We start from the raw sequence: 22,762 nt of genomic DNA, 5'->3' as shown, positions 1-22,762 counted from the left end.
ATCATGACTCCTAACCTGGAGAAGGGAACCAGAGGGCTCGCTTTTCAGGCCGAGTAGGTATGGACAGTGGGTTAGAGAAGACTCATGCAGGAGGCACTGACTTGTTATCTCTAGTCTCGGTGTCCATCTTAACAGAAAGAAGGGCTCCTTCCTGGGGATGGAGAAAAGCAGAGCTAACTGGGATTTCATCTGAATGGAACTATACCTTTCAGAATTCAGATACTGTCACGGACTGGCACAGCGAAGCGGGATTGTGTGTGCTTGTAGGTCCAGATGCCCGGATGCTGAGGTGGGAGGATGTCTTGAGTTCAAGTGTTCAAGGCTGACCTAGGCAGGATAGTGAGAACTCATCTAAAAAAAAAAAAAAAGTCTTGACGACAATGGACACTACCAAGTGTATGCTGAGAGCTGGCTTCTATTGTTAGGGCTCAACACCCAGCTCTTCGTAATAGATGAAGACAGTTTTCTTCAGGGAACATTTCCCATGGTGGGACACAAGCTTCTTGAATCTTTCCAAAGGCAGACGGCCAAGGAAGAGAAGAGGAGCTGTGTGACATGGCAGTGCAGAATTCCTGGAGTGTTTTTAAACTGGGTCTGTCCAGAGCTGAATGGAGTCTAAACTCAAAGGCTTCTCATGGCACAAGTCCTGCCAGAGTCTTGGCTGGGCCTCTAGCAGTTTCTGTATTAATAAACTCTGCATGTGATGATTAGCCTTTCCCAAATTAGATAAGGGCCAGACGTCTCAAGATCCAGGTTCACCCCTGGTTCCAGGCGCCTGCTTGGATACAGCCTCCATGTTACCGACAGAGGCTGAAGGTCCATGTTAGCAGCACCGTGGGGTCACATGCTCTTGAATCTGAAATCCAAGCCAAAGATTATTAAGTTAACCAAATAGTTAGGTGCCCTTGTTTGACGGAAAGCAGGAACCTTGCCTCTTTTGTATGAAAAATGTTACAAAGAACCAATAATAGTTGGCAATCTACATGGTAAGTGTAGGTTGTCAGCCCCCTCCAACTTTAAAGTGCTTCTCCTTCTCGTCCCCACACAGGTCCAGACTGGTAGCTTGTTTTTAACAATTCTTTTAGTCACTTCCTTGCTACTACTAATGGCACCCTGAAGGTCTTCACTAGGCAGAAGCGCTACACAGTATTCAGACTGAGCAAGCACATCCACAGGACAGGTTGGCCCATCAACACTGTGCCCGGAGCATAACCCTGAAAGAAAATGAGAGGAAAAACTTAGGTGTTATCCCTACTGAAGTATCTACTCACTACTTAGAATACCCATAGGGTAAATAGCCCAGAAATACCCGAGTGCTTCCTTCTGGTCCCCTAATATTGGTTCCCTATAAGAAACTGGGTCTGGAGAGACGGCACAGTGGTTAAAAGTATTCATTGCTCTTGCAGAGGACCTGGGTTTGATTCCAAAACCCACATGGTGGCTCACTACCATCTGTAACTCCAGTTCCAGGAAACCCAGTGCCCTTGTCAGACCTCCAAAAACACCAGGCATGCATGTGTTGTATATACACACATGCAGGCAAAACACTCACATCAAATAATCTAAAAAAAAATTGAATGTGTTTAAAAAAAAAAAAGTTTGCTCCTTCGAGACATGGCCCTCCCTTTGGTTTGCACGGGATTCTGGCAACTGCTTCTCACACTCAGAGAGCACAAACATTACAGATGAAAAGTGCAACTCCAGTTTGTCCTTTGGGGTGATTTGGCGAGATGTTTAATTTGTAATCATCCAGCAGTTCTGAGAGGGCCACACCCAACATGATGACACCTTTCTTTTCTCTGCTACATCCTGTTCTTCCCACTGGGGTGAGAAGGCACCTCTTTTGTAATCCTAGTAGTTCTGCCTCTGCCTCTAACAACTCTTTGATACCTATGTCTATAAGATGTTTGTTCTGTTCTGGGCAGTATTTAAAATACCAAAACAAATGAAACAGTGTCATGAAGTTCCTACAGAAGTGTTGGGCAGGTAGCACACATTCAAACATGTCGCTGATTTTCACTATTCTTGCAGTGAAACCACTATCATCCACATTTTGTGAATGATAAAAGTTGAAAGTGAGAGACGCTGGCTAACTTATCTATGTTCACATCACTAACAAGTGGCAGAACCATAAGAAACTGTGGCTTCGGGACAGCATCCTGAAGTTGCTACTTCCAATAGAACTTATGAGGCAGAGGGCTGCATTTCCTTCTAGGAAATCCATACCTGTACAGCTCCTGGGCACACTATTTATTATCTGTCATCCCCAGGGTTCCTGCCCCTGGTCCATTGTACATACGAAGTCACCAGTGCTGAGCCACCTGTTTTGGCCATGTCCCTTGGATCCTGGACTGCTTGTTAAAGAAAATGCTACTGAAAGAACTCAGATGTCAGGCTGTCTTATTCACATCACTTGAGTAGGAAGTTACAGAGGCAGAGTTTGAACCCAGATCATGCTGGCTTAAGCCACTTTCGCCTGTCTTCCTCGTAGCAAGTTTTAAGCACAGTGACTCTCAGAACTATAGTTAAGATGCAGGCTCACCACTTTTTATTCCTTAGACTCTACTTGTATAACAGGATCCTACACTGAGGCGCTTCACGTTGGGAGGCGTGCGCTCAGGCTCATGGACCTTATAGATGAGGAAAAGAAAGGATTTCCTCTTTCCTCACATACTTCATGCACATTGGAGCAGGGTCTGGGTCACTGCTTATTTCTCTGACCATCTTCCTCTAAGGAACCCGTTTTCCTTCCCGCCTTTGGGGTTCTTGTGTGGGTGCTTTTGGAGGCACTCCTTCTACTTGTGCAGAACTTCAAGGTCAGCCAGGAGTGACTTTCCTCAGGTATTCCTCCTGTGCTCAAGCATACACGCATGCATGGCCTTCCAGATGCTCAGGAATATGGCTGTGGTCTTCCATTTCCCAAGCACATGTATGAGCATCTCAGAGTTCCTATGGATACGGTATTCCTCTGCTTTCTGTCATTCTATGGCACAGGCTCTTTGTTGTCCCAACTGCCCCCTCAGTCAAAACACTTGCTTGCAATTGTTCTCTAAAAACACCTTCTGGGGAAGTTTCTAGAACTAGAGAATGTTCATGTAAGGTCAAGTACAGACAAGTCTGATCTCATTAGAGGTCACCAATTCCTTGGGATTGGAGCTTTGAAGGAGCTGGGCCTCCATCCTGCTCCCTCTAGTAGTGGGGCTGTGGGCTGTTTTGTTTTTGTTTTTTTTTTTTTTTAAGGTTACCACTGCACTAAGATGAGGAATGATCTAGGCCAAGTTAACACAAAGCTTAGTGTTCTTACAGAAATTGAGTTGGTTTTCTTGAATAAATGATTCTGGGATGTGGTAAACCTTTGGTTAAATTTCCACACTTCTATAATTTTTTGGTTTTTGGTTTTGTTTTGTTTTTCTGAGGCAGGGTCTCTCTGTGTAGCCTCAGCTGTCCTGGTCTCTCTTTGTAGACCAGGCTGGCCTCGAACTCACATTGATCCATCTGCCTCTGCCTCCCAAGTGCTGGGATTAAAGGTGGGCGCCATCACGCCCAGCTGATAATACATTGTTTTATGAAGGGATGAACTCTGATGTCCTTACTGAACCATTTCCACTGATGTCAACATGTCATAGCTTTAAATCTCTAAAGTCTCAATGATAGTGGGGTAATTAAATGTTAATCATGAGAAATCATTAAGAAAAGAAATAAAAGGAAATCATAATTGTTATAGAGATGTTCTCAAGTAAGCACATAAGGTTCGAACAGTTAGCTTCTGAGCCACTCATGGCCATAGAAGCATATGGGAGGTAAAGTCAGGAACATCAGAATAACAGGCTCATCATGAGCTGTATAGTGAGTTCAAGTTTGGGGCTAGCCTGGGCTAATGAGACTTGTTTCCTTTTTAAAAGTTATTTCAAACCCATTATTTTACACTATTAATACACTCTTGAGATTTATATTTCAACCTTTATTTGTTTAGTTTGCATGTGTATGGAAGACAACAAGGTCCAGGGAGTAAATACAGTTGTCATGTTGGCAGTAAGTCATCTACCTGCCATTTGCACCAACTGGCCTGGCCAGGAAATTGTATTTTTAAATGTTTTCTAGGGTCTGGAGAGATGGCTCAGAGGTTAAGCGTACTAGCTGCTCTCCCAAAGGTCCTGAGTTCAATTTCCAGCAACCACATGATGGCTCAAAATCATACATGCAGGCAGAACAGTGTATAGATAATCGATAATAAATAAATTAATCTTTTTTAATTAAAAAAAGTTTTCTAGAAAGAATATGATCAAAATATGTTGTATGAGCTAGAGCTTCTAAGAACACACAGTGTCTCTGCATGAAGTCCTAGGTCACCACTGTCAATATAGAAATAAAAGAAAAAGGCTATTCCCAGCACTCAGGAGGTAGAAGCAGGTGGATCTCTGTGAGTTCGAGGCCAGCCTGGTCTACAAAGCAAGTCCAGGATAGCCAAGGCTTCACAGAGAAACCCTGTCTCGAAAAAAAAATGAAGAAGAAGAAGGAGGAGGAGGAGGAGGAGGAGGAGGAGGAGGAAAGAAAAAAAGAAAAAGAAAAAGGCTAAGTTAGGTGTGGAGGCGGCTCAGCAGGTAAAAGCTCTTGATGCACAAGTTGGATGAGCTAAGTCTGATTCCTAGAACCCAGTGGGAGAAGAAAACGGACTCCCCAAAAGTATTTGCTGACATCCACTCCACCCTGATACTCACATGCACAGCCTGGCATGTACACTACCTCTAACCCAGGAATTCTAAATAAAATGAAAAGCTGTTCTAAACTAAGTCTCAAGAGTAAGATTTCATCATGGCTCTCTCAAATCCTCTTTCTTCACGTTAAACATAGGCTTTGGAATCAGAACTAGCCTCAAACTCCAATTTTCCATTTTTATATCCTTAGCAAACGAGGACACATTCTATGACCTTTGTGTGCCTTGGTTGCCTCATCTGGAAAGCAGGGCTGGTGGTTGGAGAGATAGCTCAGTGGTAAAGGGCACTTAACTGCAGCCAGTTGGCGGTGCACGCCTGTAATCCCAGCACTCGGGAGGCGGAGGCCAGTGGATGTCTGTGAGTTCGAGGCCTGCCTGGTCTACAGAGTGAGTCCAGGACAGCCAGGGCTACACAGAGAGACCCTGTCTAGGAAAAAAAAAAAGCAATTACTGCTCTTATAGTGGACAGGAATTCAAAGTCCCATAGGCACTGCCTCCCTCTTGTGGACACCGCAGACATTTGCCCTCACATGTACGCCTGCTCCTGCTCCCCACACATTATACACATAATTTAATTTTTTTAACTAAAAAAATTTTTTTAAGTTTTTAAAGAAAATTGGTCAATGATTGCCTCTACCACCTATAATCAGGATTAAATATGAAACCACCGCAGATGCTTTGGAGTGCAAGCAATTCTTAATGTGTTCCGTACTAATTTGTGAATAGACTTCCCCTAAAAGACTCTCTGTTTTCTGTTTCGCTTCAGTTCTCCTATTTCAGTTTGTTTTTGTTTGTTTCCCAGACTGGGCAACAAAACAACGCCTTCTGTCAAGACAGTGGGAAAGAGACTTTACTCATTTTATTGATGTATAAACAATGTTGCTTACTTAATCCCTTCATGCATAGGGGTGACAGTGGCCAGGAGACCGGCCCAAGCTCAGTCCTGTGCTCGTCAAGAACACGAGTGAGGACATGTGATGGAGACCGGCTGTGACAGGACCTGCCTCCAGCTCCTCAACAGCCTTCTGTGTCCCTCCAAAGCCAGGGAAACTTTCTTATCAGTTTTCGTTTTCTTTTTAAGATTTATATATTATGTATATTTTATACACACATATATATTATATACACCTGCAGGCCAGAAGAGGGCATCAGATCTCGTTATAGGTTGTGAGCCTCCATGTGGTTGCCGGGAATTGAACTCAGGACCCTTTGGAAGAGCAGACAGTGCTCTTAACCCCTGAGCCATCTCCCCAGCTCCCACCTATCATATTTCTTGACCTAATGTACTAATTACAAAGTGTTTTGTCTTTCTAAAAATGGGCACGCATCTTGAAGTATGGGCGATGAGATTTTTGGGGTTTCAGAAAACTAGAAAAGTGCTTAAGTCTTTCCTCCTGTTGAGTTAACACTTTAATATTACCATATTTTGTTATATTTTAATACATACTTTTATTCTACTATACTAATTTGGTTCAGAATATTTTTTTTCTGCTCTAAAAACTGGGTGTGTCTTACGATCTGAAAAAAATATGAGGTGTGTGTGTGTGTGTGTGTGTGTGTGTGTGTGTGTGTGTGTAGAGTCATGCAGGTTGAAATGTTCATAATGTAAATTCCATTGCATTTTTCAGAGTTCTCAGCCGTAACCCTCTGACAGTTATTGAAGATCCCTACCTTTTTAAATTGCCAGCATTAAAATATCTGTAAGTATTGTGGTAATATCATGGCTCCTGAGATGATTTCTGTTCTTCTTTATTTCCATCAAGAGGTTATTTGTCAATAATAATAATAATAATAATAATAATAATAATAATAATAATAAACAACTCACAATTTTAGTTTTAATTAGATTGTTGAAAAAAATCATTGAGAAAAATATGGAAAGTCAGGAGAGGTGGTGCATGCCTTTAATCCCAGCACTTGGAAGGCACAGGCAGGTGCATCTCTATGAATTACAGACCATCCAGACTATACAGGGACATTGTTTTTGTTTTTGTTTTTGTTTTTGTTTTTGTTTTGTTTTTGTATTGAGATAAGGTTTCTCTATGTAGCCTCGGCTGTCCTGGACTCACTCTGTAGAGGCTGGTTACAGAACTCACAGATATCCACCTGCCTCTGCCTTCCAAGTGCTGGGATTACAGACATGCACAACCACACCTGGCTCAGGGACATTGTTTTTAAAAAATTAAAACAAAAAATAAAAGCAAGCAAGACATTTGGCTGAGGAGGAAATAATATTGAAGAACATAAAGAAGTATATGTAAACACATAGGAATATCATCTGAGAATGCAAAAAGCCATGTGTACGCTACTTTTTGAATTAAAAAAAATCAGGTGTATGGATGTTTTCCCTGTGAATGTGTATCAGCTTGTGCATGCAGTGCCCATAGATGCCAGAAGAGGGTGCCAGATGACTGGAGTAACAAGCAAATGTAAGCCAGCTTGTGGATGTGGGAATGGAACCGCAGTCCTCTGGAAGAACAGCCAAACTTCTTAAAAGCTTGGTCACAGTGTACACTACTTTTAAAAAAGAAGTCATATTTGATTTTTCAACACCCACACTGGGCCACTTACAACTGCCTATAACTCCAGCTCTAGGGAATCTAAAACCTCTGGCCTCTGTGGGTACCCCCTGCACACGCGTCCGTGCCCACACACACACACACACACACACACACACACACACACACACACACAAATAATAAATAAACATTCTTTTTAAAATAAATGAAAAGGAAGCTCTGTGTTGTAGCACACATCTTTAGTCCCAACGCTCAGGAGGCAGAAGCAGGCAGGTTCCTGTAAGTTTAAGGCCAGCATGATCTATAAAGTGAGTTCCAGGACAACCAGGGCTACACAGACAAACCCTGTTCCAAAAATTTAAATAACCAGCTTCTTGTGGTTTTAATATAAATAGTATATACAGACTGACAACTTCAAATAAATGGGAATTAAGTATTTGAAGTTAAAGTGAAAAAATAAAAAAACTATAGAGTGGGAGTTGTAATAGGAAGGATGCAATATAAAATGAGGAGACAAAGACAAAAAGATGGGTTCAGTCCTGTGCCAAGTTTATTAATTTGATGATGTAAATGGTAAACTTTTTTCCCCCAAAAAAGCTCTATGAAATATCTACGGATATAAGCAGTACATGCTCTTGACCTCTGAGCCATCTCTCCAACCCCAACAATACGCTCCTGAGCCAGACAGGTCCATAGGAAAGCCAAAGCTTAAGTAACCACGTGTGATGCAAATGGCTCCTCATGAAGTCTCGCTTTCTCCTTCAGAGACCTGGGGAAAACACAGGTGCAAGTGACAGTGGTCGAGAACATCCTCATGAAGACTCTGGAACTGGAAAATCTGTAAGGTTTATTTCCTGAGAATAATTCACTTCACTTAGTCTTGAAAATGTTCGAGAGAGAGGGAGAGAGAGAGAGAGAGAGAGAGAGAGAGAGAGAGAGAGAGAGAGAGAGAGAGAGAGAGAGGAGAGAGAGAGAGGGAGAGAGAGAGAGAGAGAGGGAGAGAGAGAGAGAGAAGGCATGAATACCACAGTGTGAGTATGGAGGTCAAAGGACAAATTTAGGAGTTGGCTGTCTCCTTACACTGTGGATTCCAGGCATCAAATTTGTTGTGTGACAGGGGACTTTTAACTGCTCAGCCATCTTGCCAGCCCTAGATTTCTTTACAGTTTCTTATATTTTTAAATGTTGTTGAGGTTTTCGTTATATCTTGAGTCTGAGTTGTTGAGGTATAATTTTCATGCAGTTAATTCAAGCGCATGGGTTAATGAGCTTTCACAGTTCCTTTACATTTGTCACCTCCTAAAGGTCCCTCCTGCCCCTTTGTACCCCTCCCACCATCATCCCCTGTGACCCACCAATCTTATTCCTGGCCCTATAGCTCTCCTCTTCCAGAATATCTCATAAATGACACCTGCAGTGTGTGGCCTTTTGGATCTGTCTTCTCTCACTGAGTGTGGCCTTCAGCATGTCTCGCCAGCAGGGCACGAAGGAACCATGTCTTCAAAAGGTGTTTGCCTGGGTTGGGGGTGTAGCTCAGTGGGTAGAGTGTTTGCCTAGCATGCATGATGACCTGGGTTTGAGACAAATCACCAGGCACAGTCCGAGTCAAGGCCGTCTTCAGCTACTCTGGCACTTCCTGTCCAGTCTGGGATAGAAACAGCTTTGCCTTTCTGCTAGCACATCTGAAGTGCTGCCTGTATTCTAGTCACCTTAACTCTTTATTAGCTGGTGTTCTGGAGTGTCTAGTCATATACAAAACCCCTTTACTGTGTGCTTCCTTTAAGGCAGGGCCCACAATGAATGAGATATCTATGTTCCCAGCCCCCCTCTCTCTCATTTGTTTTGTTTTTCAAGACAGGGTCTCTCTATGTAGCCTTGGCTGTCCAGGTCTCGCTTTGTAGACCAGAGGCTGGCCTCAAACTCACAGCGATCCGCCAGCCTCTGCCTCCCGAGGGCTGGGATTAAAGGCGTGCACCAGCACCGCCCAGCTGATGTCTATGTTCTTGTTGAGTTTTGTGTTTTGTCTATGTCTCCTTCTGTAGCCTAGAACTGGTGACCTTCCTATCCACTTCTTACTGGATTTTTTGTGTGTTTTACACATTGGCACTTCAATCTGGCTTTACTCTGTTTCCTCAGGAATAGTTCAGGTCAACACGGTGCTGCCTTCCTGACTGGGATTTCAGGTGGCCTATGGTGTCAAGTCTGACCGCCCAAAGGTGGTAGACTGCACTTCTTCTACTTCACTTTATATGGGACACTTAGTAAATAATCTGTGGGTGATCCCTTAGACAGGTGATTGACTTGCCCAACTAGAATGCTGTCACCAAAGCCCCAGACCTGAGATCCCTCCTCTTGACCAAAAGGAAATAATTTTCTCTTACTGGGCCCTCACTGCTACTGTAGCATGCAGCATCTTTCACCTGAAGCATCTTCTCTGAAACAGTTATTACCTGATGGTTGAAACTGACACATTCACTAACTGGTTCTACTGGAGAATTACCCTGCTTTTGTTTTTGAGCACCATTATCAATTCATGGATTCTCTTTATAATTTTGTTGTACTTTACTATGGTCTTTATCTCCCAAATCCCATGTGTTCATGTTTGTGTGGTGTCTGTGTCCCGTGTCCATGTGTGCACAGGTATCCATGCCTCTCTCTCTCTCTCTCTCTCTCTCTCTCTCTCTCTCTCTCTCTCTCTCGTGTGTGTGTTGTGTGTGTGTGTGTTACCAAAGAGTTGTACAATAGCCCTTATTCTTTGGAACACAGAAATAATCCAGATTTGGCCAATGTGATCCATGTTGCCATTTAACCATAAAGTACGGGTTAAAGTGGGCTATTTTAGACCTTGCATAACTTCTGATATTCTAATGACAGGAACAGAGAAAACCGTCCACAGGTTGGCAACTTGCTCAGGCCCTTCCTGTCATGACCAACCCAGAGTGAGACTTTTGCACTCAGAAGAGATGTTGCTCTAGATCAGTGTCACCTAGTTCTGTTCTCACCATCTTTGTTTTAGTCACAAGCACGGCCCTGACACTTACTCGTCCTTTGAGCACCTCTGTCATCCTCCGTGATTATTTCCAATATCAGAGCAGCCATTTGCCATTTGGGTCCCCAGCCAACCACCCATGCCATGTGCCTCCAGGACTTCTTCCTCTGAAACCCTGAGGTGGCCTTGGCTGCCTCTTGTATACCTCAGTCACCTCTTTCCAGTAAACCAATTCTCTGTTTCTCCATTTGTAGGATCATACCTAGACACATGACCTGCTGCCTCTGCAAATACAAAACTGACATTGAGGTGGTCTGCAAGACGGTCAAACTGCATTGTCACGCTGGATGTCTGATAAACACCACACACTGTCGTGAGTCTCTTGCCTGATAAATGTTTTCATTTTGACATAAAAAATTTTTAACTGGTGAATATTCTAAATTAATTTTAATTACAATTAATTACATCGCTTCCCTTCCAGCCTTCTTTCCTCCTTCCATCCCCTCCCATAATTCCCCGTCACTTCCTCTTAATTTGACTCCTTGTCTTGATTGCTACTGTTACATATGCAGATACATAAACACACACAGCAGCCTATTGAGCCTGTTTGGTGTTGCTTCTGTGTGTGTGACCCATGGCTGACCACTTTGTATTGAACAACCAGTTAGGGGCTCATCCCTGGGAGAGACTGATCCTCCCTCTCTCACCAGTCATTAATTGCTTTCTAGTTCTTTGCCTGGGAGTAGGACTTCATGATATTTGCCCCTAATATGTCTACTGGTGTTGTCCTTGCTCAGGTTTTACTTAGGTGGCCATATTATTGAGGTATCATGTGTGTAACTTTCCTGTCATACCTAGAAGACAAAATGTCACAGCTGACTTCCTGGGTGTCTGGCCCTTAGACTCTTTCTATCACTGCCACCCCCTTCTGTGATGCTCCCGAAAATTAAACTAGTAACCCACTTGTTTATTTCTATCCATTCATTCAGAATAAAGCTCCCTACACCTCTGAATTTCTCCCTCGTGAAAACTGGATTCTCAGATAGTATTTCATTATTTTAAAACATGACTGTTCTATGGGCCAGAGAGAGAGCTCAGAGGTGCAAGATGCTTGCCACACACACACCTGGTGACCTAAATCCAATCCCTGGAACTCACATAAAGGAAAGAACAAACTCCACAGAGTTACCCTCTGACCTCCTCACTCAAACCACCACACATCTACCCCCACACACGGACACACAGACAATATATAGACATATAATACATATTGCAAGGCTAAAGAGACAACTTAATGGTTAACAGTGTTTGCTGCTCTTGCAGAGGACCAGGGCTCAGTCTGCAGAGCCCACATGGTGGCTCACAACCTTCCATTACTCTAGCTCCAGGGAATTCAATGTCCTTTTAGGACCTTTACAGGCCAAACAGATATATAAATACAGGTAAAACGCTCATACACATAAAATGAATCTTTAAAAAGTACATACATTTTAGCCAGGGGGTGGGGGCTCGTTGACTTAATCCCAGCACTTGGGAGGCAGGCAGATCTCTGTGAGTTTGAGGCCAGCCTGATTTATAGAGTGAGTGCCAGGACACCTAGGTCCACATAGTAAAACCCTCTCTTAAAAAACCAAATATAGGGGCTGGCAAGATGGCGCAGAGGTTAAGAGGGCTGGCTGCTCTTCCAAAGGTCCTGAGTTCACTTCTCAGCAACCATATGGTGGCTCACAACCATCTATAATGAGATCTGGTGTCCTCTTCTGGCCTGCAGGCATACACACAGGCATACTACTGTATACATAATAAATAAGTCTTAAAAAAGAAAAAGAAAGATCAAATATATACATTATTTAATTCAATATAAAATATAATCTGTATATTACATAAAATGAAGAGTCAGAGATGAAACGGGGTGGAAGGGTACCAATGCTCTTGCTCTTAAACTAAATGCTGCCCTTGCTTCAGTGGCCGCGTGCATGTAGTCAGTACAGTCTGAAGCTGTTGTTATGTGCGTTAGGTCTCAAGTGCCCGCTGACTTATAGGACAGGTGTGGATTGATTTTGCTTGGTTTTCTTTTGCAATGCGTCTTTGCTTATTATCCAAGAGCTTCTGGCTCTCGAGTCAGTGAGTGCTGCCTGACTCTCCTAGTGGAGCACTCCGAATCAGTGAGTGCTGCCTGGCTCGCCTAATGGAGCACGCTGAGTCAGTGAGTGCTGCCTGACTCTCCTAGTGGAGCACTCCTTGAAGGCTAGTCTATGTCTGTGCTCAACCTCAAGGCTTTCCACCCACAGATCACTCGTGTGATCTTGTTTGTTTGTTCGTTGTGTTTTGAGGATTATCTTGCTATGTGGGCTTGGCTGGCCTAGGACTCATTGTGTACCAGGCTGGCCTTGAACGCATAGAGATTCACTCATTCTCTGACTAGAATTTTTTTTGCTGGGATCAAAGGTTTATGCTACCAATGCTTGGTATCATAGGATGTTTAAAGTGTTTTTTCTGAGCTGAGTGTGGCAGCGCATGGACGGAATGGCAAAAGGAGCCCATTTCAAGGCCATATAGGCAACTTAGTGCGACCCTATACTCTAACCCTGAGCTTTTATTGAGGGCTGAGCTTGGGAGTTCTCCACAACTTCCTGTGTGCACCCTGTAGAATGTTCTAAACAGCTACTTTGCCAATACCTTTTTTCATTGTTGCTGTTTCATAGGTTTAAACATGGGTTTGTTTTTCTCCTCACTAACAGGCACGCCATCCAGTATTTCCCGGCCCCTCGGTATAGTTCAGTGGCTGTGGGCTGAGGAAGGGCTGCAAGCATTCTCTGACTAAAGGCAATCTCCTCTTCCTTGACAGTTGACGAAGCATCTGTAAGGAACCCAGAAGGAGCGTTCATGAAAGCGCTACAGACCCGGAAGGAGAACACCAGCACCGAGCTCATTATCGAACCAGATACGGGCTATTCAGAAAAAGATTTTCTTAGCTCGTCAGACTTCGTGAATAAGCAACTTGACTTTAACGATGAAAGTGATGTTATTAGTGCCCTGAATTACATATTGCCATATTTCTCAGAGGGAAATCTGGAAGACGTAGTATCAACATTGTTACCATTCATTAAGCTGCTGTTTTCTAATGTACAAAACGCAGATAATTCACAGAGACCTTTCAAAAATGATACAAGGAGCTTTGCTTTCAAATCTCTACCCAAGGCTGGTAAATTGGCTTACAAAAATAAACTGAATAAGCTATATTTTCTAGAAAATTTGTTAGATGCAGAAATTGATGAGGTTAGAAAGAAAGAGAAAACTGCCATGCTTATGCAGCAGTTTAGCCGTTTGGGACCCAATTTTAAACGACGAATATTTGAAAAGAGATGGAAACCACCCTGGGCAGAGGAAGACAGTCTCGCAGAGATTGAGAAGGCAGAGAGAAAGCTCCACAGGATGAACAGAGTCCCCAAGGGGACAGGAGGCACACAGAAAAGGCACTTCAAGGAAGTGACTGATAAGAGCCTGTGGAGCAAGCAGAGTGTCCAGACACCTGTGGAGAACATCGCCAAAGACAGGCAGCTCAGGAGCCCACCCTCAACAGAGTGGCAGCAAGTCAGTCCAGGGCAGGAGCTCAGGAAGTTAGTGGAAAATTCCTTCCACTTAGAGCCCTTGCTCCCGGCAGTCTCTTCTTCCCCAGAGCTATTCCTGATAGGTAAGTCTCCCGCTACAAAATCGCTATCTGACTTCATAGACCGACGGAAAGACTTGTCTTACACCATTTTTGTTTTAGAAAGTGCAAATGATAATGTGAAAAGAATGCAGGATTCTAACCCAACTTTTCAACCGGAAAAAGGACATCGAAACCTTAGGAAGAAAAAATCTCATTTCCAGTTGATTGCAAAGAGTCCAGCATCCTCTGCAGTGAGGAGCCTGGTAAATTCCCCTGCACGAGGGATCTTTTCATCTTTGGGAGACCTGAGTTACGCAGGAAAGCCTTCACCAGAGCCATTTACTGCTTCAGAACCTTCTACAGAAAGACCTCTTGAAGAAAATCAGGCCTCAACAAGTAATGTTGGAGAAAACGTCCTTGAACCAAGTGTTACTGCACCCAAAGAAATTGTATCAGAAAATACAAGCCCTGAGAATCCTGCTGTAGATTCTAGTGTGTCTACGCCCAACTTAATTCCAGCTGTTGAGCAATCTACTATTGAACCTCCCAGAAACTTGGAATCTGACTTGCCTTCCCATTTCAAAGAATCTGGTTACCCATTGCGTATGTCACCAGGTGATCAATTTGAATCTCAGCTAAACCAGCAGCTCCGGCCCCTCATCCCCAACAATGATGTGCGCAACCTCATTTCTCACGTCATCAGGACTTTGAAGATGGACTGCTCTGACCCTCAAGTACAACTGTTCTGCGCCAAGCTCGTCTCCAGGACGGGCCTCCTGATGAAGCTTCTCAGTGAGCAGCAAGAATTCAAGTTGTCCAGGACTGACTGGGATACAGACCAGTGGAAAAATGACAACTACATCAATGACAGCACAGAAGCCCAAGGTGAACGGAAGGGTCTGGAATCCAGTCAGGTGAGGACAGTGCCCGAGCATGGGTCCCAACCTTCTCTCAGCCATTTAAGCAGAAAGACGAGGGGCTCCCTGGCCAGATCTTGTGTTGGCCACATAACTCTAGCCCAGCCAAAACAGCGATTCCCTACTATGTTTCTGCATGTATTTTCTTGCTGGGTTTTGTTTTTGAGACAGGGTTTTTATATAGAGTCCCGGATTCCTGGAATTTTCTAGGCAAACGAGACTGGCCTAGAACTCAAACGATATCCACCTGCCTCTGCTTCCCAGTGTTGGGATTACATGTGTTTGCTTCCATGGCGTTAAGTTTAGAGACTGAAGCCGACCTAAAACACAGAACATAATAATAAAATGTACTGTAATAAGACCCATAACACATTGGATTTAATATGATCTTTTATAAGTATGAAGGCAACTCACCTGGAAGAATGTCTTAAGGGTTTTTTTTTTTAATATAATTTTTCTTTGTTGTTGTTCAGTGTAGAACAAACTCAGTGCCTAGTACAAGCTAAGCAAAGGGTTCGACCACTAAGGGACAGCCCCAGACCTTGGCTCTTTGAGTCAGAGTCTCTCTGTATAATCTAAAAGGCCTGAAGTTGTAGCTGAAGTTAGTGTCAAATTCGTGGCAGTCCTCTTAACTTCCCAAATGCTAGATTGCATGCATCAGTTACCATCACAGCTCTAGAATGGATTTGAACAGTTAGCCTTTACCTTCTTTCGCTCTTCTCACTTTATTATTTGATAACAGAAATGTCAACTTGTTCGTTTATCTTGTACTTTTTAGCTCACAAAAGAAGTCCCAGGATATGGCTACAACAACAAAGTCATCTTGGCAATATCTGTGACTGTAGTAGTGACAGTTTTGATTATCATTTTCTGTCTCATTGAGGTAAGGACAGCCATTCATTCATGTGTCCAGCATGTACCCTGTCTTGTCTAGTAGATTTAGAACCTGCACACTGAAAACCAGAGCCACTTACCGTCTCTGGATTCAAGTCATGTCCCCATGCGTTCACAGGTACCTAGCTGTCTGGGAAGCAGGGCTCCTCAACGTCAGGTCATTGTGTAACATTCTGCTTTGGTGTCAGATGGGTGCTGTTGATGTGGGACACGCTGGGACAATGAGTGAGTGCTCCCTCAGTGAGGACAGGGTCAGTTGTGAACCCGGACGACAGAGATCAGTATGGAGTCAGTTTACAAACCCCTGGGGGATGTCCACTGGCCACCGCACAGTCAGCACCCTCCACACCTACTGGTGGTGGTGACCTCCTGGGAAGTTTCTATACAGTCCTGTGTGGCCCCTTTAGATGTCTGAACAGTTCACCCTTGTGCTTGCACTTATCTGTACTTTATAAAAAGCTTTATGTGAATGGGTGTTTTGCCTGCATACATGTCTACACACCACTCTTGTGTAATAGACGTTTCCTGGGGAGACCACACACACACACACACACACACACACACACACACACACACACACACACACGCATGCACACACACTCATACACACCACACTTACTTACTCTGAAAAGGGAGTCCATGACATACCAAAATAAAAACCACACCAATATGGTAAGCCAAAAGAGTATTTATTGTGGTTACTAGCAGGAGTGTGGGTGAAGGAAGAGTTACAACAAGCAAGTATATAACTCAAAAAGAGCTGCATCATCAGAAATGCTATTCCAACATGGGTAACAACTCCCCAAATCCTGAAGTTCTGGGGCTCCCTATCTCTACAGCACCACTGTCAGCCACCAGCTCTCACAGTTGAGTGTCTCTGTCAACAGTCTGCCAGTCTGTGCCTCCTCCCTTAAGGGTTATGCTCCTGGAGGATTTGCCACCTCAGGGATCTGGGCACTTTCTACTGCTGTTTTCTAGCAGGTTCCTAACACCATTTTGTCATTTGTACATGTTTCTCTTGATTTTTTTTTTTCCGACAAGGTCTCATGTAGCTTAGGTTAGCCTGAAACTCACTATATGACCTAGGCTGGCCTTCAACTCCTGATCTTCCTGCTTTAGAATCACAGGCATGTGCTACCACATCCAATAGCCCAGCAGATATATACATATGTGTATATGTATGTATGTATACGTATGTGTATATGTATATGTATAGTAGTTATTTTGCCTGCATGTATGTCTGTGCACCATGTTCATGCCTGGAACTGGAGTCACAGTTTTCAGCCTGCATGTAGGTGCTGGGAATTGAGTCTAGGTCCTCTGGAAGGGCAGCCAGTTCTGCTGAGCCATCTCTCCAGACTCTTATTTATATTTTTTAATCAGTCTAGAATTTATTTCATTGTTTTGGTATGGTTAAGTCGGTGAATATCCCTCCTCAACAAGAATATCTATATTTTAAACAATTTTTGCATATTTATTTTTAATTTATATATTCAATTTATATTCTGATTGTAGCCCCCTCCCTCCTCCTCTCCTGGCTCCTCCCTCCCATTCTCTTCTTCCTATCCCTCTTCCCCCTTGTCCTCAGAAAAGGGGACCCCCCACCCCTGTACCAACCCCAGCACATCAAGTCACATCAGGACTGAGCTTGTCCTCATCCACTGAGGCCAGGCGTGGCAGCCTAGTTAGGGTGACATGATCAAAAGCAGTCAATAGTCCATGTCTTAGACTGCACCTGCTCAACTTTTAGGGGACCCAGGTGAAGATCAACCTATCCATCAGTTACATATGTGTAGGGGGCCTAGGCCCAGTCCGTGCATGCTCTTTGGTTGGTGCTTCCATCTCTGTGTGCCCCCATGGGTCTAGGTTAGTTGACTCTATTGGTCTTCTTGCAGCTTTCTTGTCCCCTCTGGGTCCTTCTATCCTTTCCTCCCACTCTTCCACAGAACTCCCAGAGCTCTGCCTAATGCTTGACTGTGAGTCTCAGCATCTGACTTGATCAGCTGCTCGGTGGGGAGGGTCTCTCAGAAAATGGTTAAGTTCCGCTCCTGTCTGTAAACATAGTAGATGGTGTCAGATTGGCTCTCTCCCACTGGGTGGGTCTCAGGTTGAGCCAGGCATTGGTTGGTCATTCCCTCAGACTCTGCTCATCTTTATCTCTGCACATCTTGTGGGTAGAGTAACTTTTGGATTGAAGGTTTGGTAGGTGGATTGGTGTTCCCTTCCCACCACTATAGGTCCTGCCTTGCTAGAAGGTGGCCTCCTCCTCAGTCTTGTGTCCCCTGCTCCTAGGAGGCTCAGGCAAAGACATCCCCATATCCTCCTTGTAGCCTACCCTGATGCAGGTCTCTAGCTGCCTCTCTACTTCCTCTTCCACTGGCTGTTCTATTTCCCCATCTGAGTGAGATTCAAGGAGGACCTCCCTTGGGCCGTCCTTGTTGCTTAGCTTCTTTGAGTCTGTGATTTGTATGTAGTATGGTTATTCTGTAATATATGGCTAATATCCGCTTATAAGTGAGTACATACCATGTGCGTCTTTCTGGGTCTGGATTACCTCGCTCAGGATAATCCTTTTCTAGTTCCATCCATTTGCCTGCAAATTTCAAGATTTCCTTGCTTTTAATAGCTGAGTAGTATTCCATTGTGTAAATGAACCATATTTTCTTTATCCATTCTTGGGTTAAGGGACATCTAGGTTGTCTCCAGTTTTCAGCTGTTACAAGTAAAGCTGCTATGAACATAGTTGAGCAAATATCTTTATAATATGATGGAGCATCTTTTGAGTATATGCACAGAAGTGATAAAGCTGGGTCTTGGGGTAGAGATACTTCCAGTTTTCTGAGAAAGAGCCAGATTGATTTCCAAAGTGGTTGTACAAGTTTGCACTCCCACCAGCAATGGAGGAGTGTTCCCCTTTCTCCATATTCTCACCAGCATGTGCTGTCGCTTGAGTTTTTGATCTTAACCATTCTGAAAGGTGTAAGATAGAGTCTCAGAATCATTTTGATTTGCATTTCCCTGAAGACCAAGGATCTTGAGCATTTCTTTAAGTGCTTCTTGGCCATTTGATATTCCTCTGTTGAGAATTCCTGTTTAGCTCTGTACTCCATTTTTAAAATTAGATTATTTGGTTTATTGGTGTTTACTTTCTCCAATTCTTCACATATTTTGGATATTAGCCCTTTGTCAGATGTAGACCTTTCCTAATCTGTAGGCTGTCATTTTGTTCTGTTGACGGTATCCTTTGCCTTACAGAAGCTTTTCAGTTTTGTGGGGTCCCATTTATTAATTGTTGATCTTAGGGCCTGAGCTGTTGGTGTTCTGTTGAGGAAGTTGTCTCCTGTGCCAATGAGTTCAAGGCTGACTCCCACTTTCCCTTCTAATAGATTTAGTGTTTCTGGTTTTATGTTGAGGTCTTTGATCCTGAATGATTCGCTTTCTTCACTGGTCTAAGATACCGTCTTTGTCTAGACCTTGATCCTGCCATTGCCCCTGTGGCAGAACAAGAGTCACATTGCTAGATCATAGTTGCTCTTGGACACTAACTGAATTTCCAGCTGCTGAAGAACTCATGTTGTCATTTTGGTAGGGCAAGCTACTGGTCTCCAATCTGCAAACACTGTGCAGCTATTCTTAAAGTTCCTGACCAAATGGTAGCTGGTCTTGTTTTGTTTTGTTTTTTAAAAGGGGCAGGGTGGGGAGAAAGAAGGAGATTGCTCAGTAGCTAAAGGACTTCCCACACAGACATGAAGGACCAGACTTTAGCTACAATTCTCAGGAGCCAGGAAGTTATCAGGCAGCCACGGTGGCATGACAGCCACTCGTGATTCCCACTCCCGGAGGCAGAAATGGGATTTCCCAAGAATGAGCTGGAAAGTGAGGCTAGTTCTGTCAGCGAGCTCTGGGTTTGGCTAACCGAGTCAGTGACTGAGATGGAAGAGCTACCTAGATATCCGACGTCAACCTCAGCCCTCCATAAGCATTGACACACAAGCGCGTGCACCCACACACATGCATCCACCACATACAAACACACAGCACACACGTGAAAGTGAGGACTAGATTAGATTTAATAAAATGACATAGTATTTACAGTCCTACTTTATTTGGCAGTTGACAGCTTTACAATATGCCTCACGTTTATCACTGCCACCGCCTCCTCGTCTCTTCCTTCTCCCTCCTCTTCTCTTTGGGATGAAACCCAGACCTTGTGAAAGCACTCCACCCCCCACCCCCACCCGAGATCCATCCCTAAGCGTTGGTTGCTTTTTTAGTTTTTTGTTTGTTTTTGAAACAGAAATTCACTCTGTGGCCTAAGGCTGGCTTGTTGTTTCTCTTAATGTTCTACAGAAGAACTACAGTTTTAATTAGAGAAGTTAACTCATTTTAAGTCACTTTTATTCTGAGGCACTCTGCCCACTTCCATGGCTGTCGAGAATGGATCTTGCAGTTTCTACTATGTAGTGGGGACACATGAGAAACCCACTGGTTTTGTCGATCTTTTCTATTCTGTGACTAGCCAACAGTATCGAATCCTCATACGCTAGTGAAATGGTAGTTGACTGCCTTGGACTTCTGGCTGGCTGTTGTTTCAAATACAAATATAATAATTTTGCTCCTTTATTCTCCTCATCATGTTCCAGGACAACCCCCACCCCTACCCCCCGCAAGAGGCATTCTGCCTGGGTTCTCTGGGAGATCCTTTGATGAAGTTGAAGAGATTTCTTACTTTGACCTTTAGGAGTTTTTACTAGGACTTGTTGAAGTCTATGTAAAACAGCCCATGCACTGTGCTAAGCACCAGCTGCATGGGAGCCCTCAGCCAGGTGTCACGGAAGAGAGTAACAGCAGAGTAGGCGTCAAATAAGTAAGAGCGATGAATAGAAACCTGGAGACAGGCGTCACTAAGAGAATCATAACTATGCTTTCTTCCAAAACAGATTTATTCTCACAGAGCAGCAAGAGACGGAGATGAAGGAGGGTCCACAGAGTAAGTACGCCATTGGCAATCGTTCCAGACGAACCTGAGAGCTGGCAGGGCGGGTGGGCCTCATCTATTAATCCCCTCATGTTCCAGTGGGGACACTCAGGAAGAATGTGTTCTCCTGGCGTCTTCCCTCGCTCCCCAAAGAGGCCTAGCAAGGAGGCCTCCATCACCACTCTTCCTTTAAGGAAAGAAGGTTGGGCTGTGCCTGCCCTGCTGATGGTAACATCAAGAACTCCTACGTAGCCGAAGCTGGCCTCAAACTCCTGTCTCAGCCTCCCAAGTACTAGAATTGGGTATCATCCACCATACGCAGCTAGCCGTAACCTTTAAACTTCTCACGGCTCTCTCGCTCATCAGCGGCAGTCTGCAGGGTGAAAGTCTGTGAGTTTCTGACTGTGCTGTGGCCCCGACTTTGCACTTGGAGGATAAAATTGCTAGGCAAACAGGAGCACCCCCCCTCCCCCCACCTCAGAAAAATCTGTGACAGTTGGCCTGGAGGGCACAGGTGGGAAAGGCTCTGGACAGCAAATGCTCCTGCCCAGGGTGGTTTCTTCAGGGGGATGAGGGAGGCTCCAGTCATGCTGGGGCTTTGGCTACACCCCAGGACAAACCATAGACAGAGAGCTCCCCAGAGGCGTTGTGGGGCCTTAGAACAAACAGAAAGTTCCTAGAAGCCACACATGCATGGAACTGTTCTCAAGTCCCAGTGCCGGGTGATTTTTGTTATGGGGAGAGCCAAGATGTCCCCCAGGACACACACACACACACACACACACACACACACACACACACACAGGATACAATCACTAACTGTTTTCTTTATGTGTTTTTTTTCCAAGGGATAAGAAATTCTCTAAGGACGGTGAGAGTCAGGTAAGCTTGAGACTGAGTGCTGTGGCTGGAGGCGGCAAGGTGAGCAGAACTGATGTCCCCCCTTCTGTTTCCTAGGAAGGATTTTTCTGGCTAAAGTGGCCACTGTGGCTTAGGGATATGTACAGGCCTCTGCACGACACACGTAAGAAAAACATGGCTCAGGACCTACAGGACAAGGAGTCCTCAGGGGACGAGGAGATTTTCAATAAAGAGATACCAGGGTAAATGTCTATCTCGATAAGGAGCTAAAGGCAAGTTGCTCAGGTCAAAGCTTGACCGCCTTGGCATTGTTCTTCTTCCAGGGAGGCCAAGAAGGAAGTGGTCGAGGCGGCAGCACCAGCCCAGAAAGGGTCGGCCACTGAAGCAGAAGAGAGCGAAGCAGCTGAGGACGCTGAAGGCACAGAATGATCCGCTATCGTTTATAATAAATTATTTTTTGTAGATATGTGTCAAAGGCTTTTATGCTCAAGCAAATGGAAACTGATGCACACCCATTGAGAGTGTGGGCCAGTAAGACGGCTCATCACATGAAAGCAGTAGCCGTGCAAGCCTTGTGGCCTGAGTTTGATCCAGAACCTGTCAAAATAAAAATAAAAATAAAAAATCGTGGGATAGCAAGCATATGTAATTGAAGAACTCCTATAGCAACACAGGAGATGACGACAGGAGAATGACATCTAACATGGAGTTACAAGGCCAAACGACAAATAAGAGAGACTCTGTCTCAGTAAGGTGGTAGGCCAAAGCCAAATATTGTCGTTTGACTCCCACCTATGGCCTAAGTGAACCTAGTCTCTCTGTCTCTGTCTCTGTCTCTTTCTCTATCTCTGTCTCTCTCTCTCTCTTACACACACACACACACACACACACACACACACAAAGATTATTTAAAAACTGAGAATGTGCCTGCTGATCACAAGAACACTGCCCATCCTGGTGATACAAAAACTGATGCCAGTCACAGAGGACAACAGCTTTGGTCCCCAGAGAAGCTGTCTGCCTAGGGAACCACGGCCCTGTGTGGCCGGTTATGGTTCCAAGGAGAGCGAGTGGCCCTCTAGTCCTTATCTGGCTGGTCTGTTAGCTGACTGCGCAGGAGGCATCTCCAAAGCTCCTTCCTGAGCATGGACATCGGCGTTTCTCCACGTGGTGATATCATTGAGATAACTTAAAGGAGGAGCATCAGGAGTGTATATAGATAGGGGCCCGGTGCCAAG

At 44.4% G+C, this 22,762-nt stretch overlaps 1 protein-coding gene across 1 annotated transcript in view; it reads left to right on the top strand.

Annotated features, from left to right (window-relative positions):
* The window catches only part of LOC311579438 (uncharacterized protein), a 39,933-nt gene extending 17,719 nt beyond the window's left edge, over positions 1 to 22,214 (top strand). Inside the window, exons 6-14 of the mRNA XM_084749996.1 lie at positions 6,343 to 6,414; positions 7,999 to 8,073; positions 10,477 to 10,595; positions 13,071 to 14,788; positions 15,570 to 15,674; positions 20,626 to 20,675; positions 21,512 to 21,545; positions 21,621 to 21,766; positions 21,848 to 22,214. Of these exons, the coding sequence (XP_084606122.1) occupies positions 6,343 to 6,414; positions 7,999 to 8,073; positions 10,477 to 10,595; positions 13,071 to 14,788; positions 15,570 to 15,674; positions 20,626 to 20,675; positions 21,512 to 21,545; positions 21,621 to 21,766; positions 21,848 to 21,953 (2,425 nt within the window). The 3' untranslated portion in view covers positions 21,954 to 22,214. The remainder of the gene's footprint in view (positions 1 to 6,342; positions 6,415 to 7,998; positions 8,074 to 10,476; positions 10,596 to 13,070; positions 14,789 to 15,569; positions 15,675 to 20,625; positions 20,676 to 21,511; positions 21,546 to 21,620; positions 21,767 to 21,847) is intronic.
* The last annotated feature ends 548 nt before the right edge of the window (positions 22,215 to 22,762 follow it).

This window comes from Acomys minous (genome assembly GCF_964271855.1).
Source record: "Acomys minous genome assembly, chromosome: 12".
NCBI classification, from domain to species: Eukaryota; Metazoa; Chordata; class Mammalia; order Rodentia; family Muridae; genus Acomys; species Acomys minous.
Note: the sequence above shows the minus strand (reverse complement) of the source record. Positions and strands in the feature narration are given on the sequence as shown.